Source organism: Bidens hawaiensis, unplaced genomic scaffold (genome assembly GCF_021521415.1).
Source record: "Bidens hawaiensis isolate Kalapana, Puna unplaced genomic scaffold, B.hawaiensis_p1.1 tig00029300_1, whole genome shotgun sequence".
Lineage (NCBI taxonomy): Eukaryota > Viridiplantae > Streptophyta > Magnoliopsida > Asterales > Asteraceae > Bidens > Bidens hawaiensis.
In genome coordinates this window covers 42469-47209 of record NW_027494834.1, presented here as the reverse complement: position 1 = coordinate 47209, position 4741 = coordinate 42469, and the positions used below count along the sequence as shown (strand labels likewise).

General features: G+C 35.1%; 1 protein-coding gene across 1 annotated transcript; it reads left to right on the top strand.

Annotated features, from left to right (window-relative positions):
* The first annotated feature begins 1993 nt into the window (after positions 1-1993).
* On the top strand, positions 1994-3661 carry LOC143578603 (uncharacterized). The gene is made up of 2 exons (XM_077062127.1): positions 1994-2357; positions 2505-3661. The coding sequence occupies exons 1-2, from the start codon at positions 2307-2309 to the stop codon at positions 3183-3185; spliced, it is 732 nt and encodes a 243-aa protein (XP_076918242.1). The 5' UTR covers positions 1994-2306; the 3' UTR covers positions 3186-3661.
* The last annotated feature ends 1080 nt before the right edge of the window (positions 3662-4741 follow it).

Sequence of the window (4741 nt, the reverse complement as noted above, 5' to 3'; positions counted from 1 at the left end):
ATCCTGCGGATGACTTCTGAGGGTGCCAAGATGCTTCCGCGCGTGGAATGAGGACGTTCTTCCTCTACCATGATATGCGGGTGATCCATATATTTCGCGGGTGGCGTATGAGGAGCTCTTCTATGACCCGCTGGTGGTGCTTAAGAGTATTTTGGGTCTTTTTGGTACCCTACCTCTATAGAAACAATCAAGTAATATAATAACATATTGATCATCTCCTCAAATCACCATGTTTGCATGTTATTATAATTATGTGTGTGAAATAAACTTTATGAACTCCTTTAGTGTATGAAAGCAACCTAAAGACTATATTTGCGAATTGCGTGCATCTGATCTTAGGGGCTATTTGATAGTTTTCTCATAATTATATTAAGAGGCTAGAGTGTGTTTGGGTTCACTAAAAAGACATTTTTTAATTGTTTATGGAGCCTATTAACGGTTAATTATAAAGTCATGTTGAATGATTTAGATGATACTTCTTAATCGGTAAAAGCTTTTAATAATTCAATACAAGATTGTTAAACAGCTCCTTAATACTTCAAGAATTTGGGATAAAGCTAAATCTAGAAACTTTGACGTACTTCATGCTTAATTTTTTTGTTTTTGTTTTTTCTTTTCTACACATTAATCACAATGAGAATAGTTAAATTCCCATGTGAAGAACAAATGACAATATTTTAACACACATGCATCATATAAAATGCGAAGTTGCAGCCGAAGATTCGATCTAATGTAAATATGGGTTAAATTTTTAATTTTATAATCCGTGTGTTTATGCTGTTCTAGAACCCTTCAAAACAATAGTGTCCCTTCTAATGGTTTTTAATTATGATTACCAAAATAGTCGTGTTAACCTAAAATATTTTTTAAACGGGTATGGAAAAAATATTTTATGAAAATAATTATGACCAACCACATCTTGACATTTAAGATTTTTGAGTATCATTAGGCACCAAAGAGGCCGACACTAAATACCATGTAAAATGAGTTTGCAAGGTCTTATCATAACATGTATCCCGATCAGGCTACAGAGGTGCCTGAGACCGCCTGTACATGCCTAAGACCATCCCTAGCCGGTACATTGTGGGGCATGATAAAGGAATATATGTTTCTACAATAAAGTCATATGTGGCTTGAAGTTGTAATGATTGAAGATGCATTAATCATTAAACATGTTTTGGCTAAAGGAGTGGTGATGATGTGACCAAAAATACTTCTTAAGGAGCATTAACCGTTATGTATGGCATAAACAATGATGAATGTGTTCTAGTGTTACCCTACACTTCTTTTATGTATCTTGAGAAGGACAATATGGTAACTAATTAGCCTAGGCACGGATGGAGAGACCCTACCTTAATCACATTATATATAAGCTAATTAACAATTTATTTGTAGGATAATTATAAACACATATGACTTGTAATTTTACATCATTTAGTTTCCCATTTCATATTAATTTTTCAGTTTTTGTACCGTCAAGTTAAAGTGTGTAAATACCTTAGACATGTCTTTCCTAAAGATGAGTTCCTATCAAGAGTATAATTGTTAATACAATTAACGTGTCATTGGACTCGTACCAGGTGGCATGATAATGGTCTCATGATTGTGGTTGGGTTCGCTCATTGATGTTCTAACTATGGATGGATCAAGCGTGAGATTTGTGTGTTAGGTTTTGGCTGTGTTCGTCATGTTTTACCTGATAAAATTAAACCAATATTACATCAACAATATATAATATATGAGATGCTTCATGTTAGATTTTGCGTTCCTGTAAGGTATATCTAAACATCTCATTTTAGGTATATAGTTAAGAAAAAATGACTAGCAAATTTAACTATACATTTGGTTAAACTTATATTCTTGAAATACAATATATATTTGTTAAGCAAAGAAATTCTAGTTGACAAGAACTATGCTTTATAGGTGCTGGTGTTTTGCCCTACATGGTCAAATAAAATACAAAATTGTAATAGTTGTGAATGAACAACTCATGTAATACTAAAAATATGAGATGATAAAATATATATATTCACATTATATTCTTTTGAGACTTAAAAAAGATTTTTCAACGGCATAAAAATACACAATCGCTGAACTTTCTATTCTACCCGTTTTTGGCTTTTGTATATCCATGGTACATTATATTTATAACCTCTAATCCCCACTCTGAAGAAAACCCAAAAACAAAAGCTCCAAAAGCAAAAGCAAAAGCAAAAGCAAAAGCAAACCAACAACCTCTACTTAAAACCCTTCACTCCACTAGCAAAACACAAATATACTTTCTCTTTCTGCTCTTACCAAAGAATATGGAGGATGTATGTACTGCTTTCAATTTTGATTGTTACTATCAAGAAGAGGTAATAACCGCCTCTTTGCAAAGTGTCTTGAGTCGGGTTTAAAGTCCGTTAACACAAATCAAGATGGTTCGCTTTTTTGGTTTTGTTTTGTGTTGTGTTGTGCTGTGCTTACGGGTTTTGATTCTTTTTGGTTATTTTGTTAACTAGGGGCACGGAATCGAACAGCTGAAACAAACTTTATTGTACACATTGGAGTTGGAAACAACAATTGCTTGTGCGCATGAAGAGATTGCAAGAAAAGGAGATGAAGTTATGCATTTCAAATGCCTTTTGACAAAGACTATGACGGAGAGAGATGAAGCCAAATTGAAGTGCCAAGAGTTAGTTATGGAAAACCTCACCCTCCAACAAAAGATTCAAGAACTTGAAGCCAATTCTACTTCTTTAGTTAGAACCACTCCTACTAGTTGCTTAGAAGATGATCATATTTTAGGGATGGACTCATCGTCAGGTTCAGATGAAAACTTTGTTGGCAAACAACGAATGGAAGTGGTTCATTTGCTGCCTACAAAACAGCCAAAGCTAGAGGTAATTGATAATGTAGTACTGAAAAAACGGTTGCCAGAGAATGGGAAGTTTTTGCAGGCAGTGGTGGAAGCGGGCCCACTACTTCAAACCCTCCTTCTAGCTGGGCCGCTTCCACAATGGCAACACCCACCACCGCAACTCAACTCAATTGAGATCCCACCGATAACCATCCCATTAACTTCAACCACAACTCCTCGGATGCTCCTCCACCAAGACTCTTGTGTTAGCACAATCATTGGTAGTGGTAGCAACAAGAGTGGTGGTGGAGGGTTGGTCACTGGGAAAAGGGGTTTAGAGTAAAGTTGCGACGGAGTTGGCAATGATTATAACCCCACTACCAACACCAAGAACCAAAAGGTTGTTCACCAATAATCATTGACCAACATCTAGTGACTAGTGTTTTGATTCCCTCTCACCATAATTCAGCTACAAAATATGTCAATTCCATCCTTTTCTTTAAACTTGGAAAAGTTTGTTAGGATGAAAGGGATGGCTATGATGAACCTTTGTTTTTCCCCTTTAGATTGATTGTACATTAATTTCCCTTAGAACTTAAGTATCCTAACCATTATTAGCCAAAAAAGAGAGGGCACAATCAAACCCTTGGAGCCTCTATGTTTGATTGAGGGCTTTCCTTTTTTACCTTATTCCAATTAAGTTATCAAAATCTTATAGTAGGTTAGATTGGCATTAATATTTTGACAATTATGCAATCAGAGGTTATGTGTTTAATCAAGTTTATTGTTTTTTTTTAATATTTATATAATGTAAAAAAAGTGTGATTGGGCAGTAAAGTTTGGAGGTTTGTGAGCACTTTAACATGCTATAATTGCATGTAGCAGTTGCATATGATTTTTTTTTAACGGCCAACTAAGTAACGTCAGGTACCCCGTACGCGGCCCCAATTGGTTAAAGGTAGCCCGAGCCGGCCACTAGTCCGGACGGACGGAACCCCTAGCGGTCCACCTGTTGAGGGATTCACCGGATAAAACCCGACCCCCACGCCCGCCAAACGGCACGACAGCGAAGAGCCGATAAAACCGGGTGAGATCAGGACTCGAACCCTGGCAAGTCAGGGTCATCCCTCATATCTTCCATATAAGTTGGTGGTAGTGAGGTTTGATCCCCCTACCTCTCACTTGTAAAGTGAGTGCTCTACCATTGAGCCACTTGTAAAGCAGTTGCATATGATTACTCTTGCTTTTCAAAATTTGTCTATTAAATAAACATATTTTTATGCGTCTTTTAAAAATCGTTAAAACACGTTAAGAAATATTTGAACGTGGTAGTTTCTTCACTACGCGAAAACCAAATTTTGTACTTAAAGTTATCCTTTTTTCTTTTTTTTTTTTATTTGATTAGTGCTATGACTTGCCGATTTGTCAAAGAAATTTTTTGACTAAAACAGTTTAGGATGTCTGAAAATTGTAAATAACAAAATAACATAAAATATCACCAAGAACTATTTTTTTATTTTATTTTGCTTGATTCAAACTTAAAAGTATGTAAATTAAATGATAAATTGCTCATAAAAATAAAGTTTTTTTCATGTCCAAAGTATGTAAATGGTAAAAGCGCCACCAAATTTTGCTAGATTGTACATTGAGAATCTTGTAAGGTGGTAAAAATGCCACCGAATTTTGATAGATTCATGTATATAAAAAAATAATGGTAAATGATTATTTAATATGTTATTTTAAATGAAGTGGATAAATATATAATATATATGTTGTGGGAATGCCGAAAATATGAAATATCTAATCAATAATTCTTAGGAAAGGAAAATATGTACGTGAATGCCTCAAAAATTAAGATCATCATCATTATCATCGTACTCAGTATATCCCACCAATAGC

Coding starts and splice junctions, on each gene's coding strand:
- LOC143578603 (XM_077062127.1), top strand. CDS start 2,307: ATGGAGGATGTATGTACTGCTTTCAATTTTGATTGTTACTATCAAGAA. Junction 2,358..2,504: donor ATTGTTACTATCAAGAAGAG/GTAATAACCGCC, acceptor TTTGTTAACTAG/GGGCACGGAATCGAACAGCT.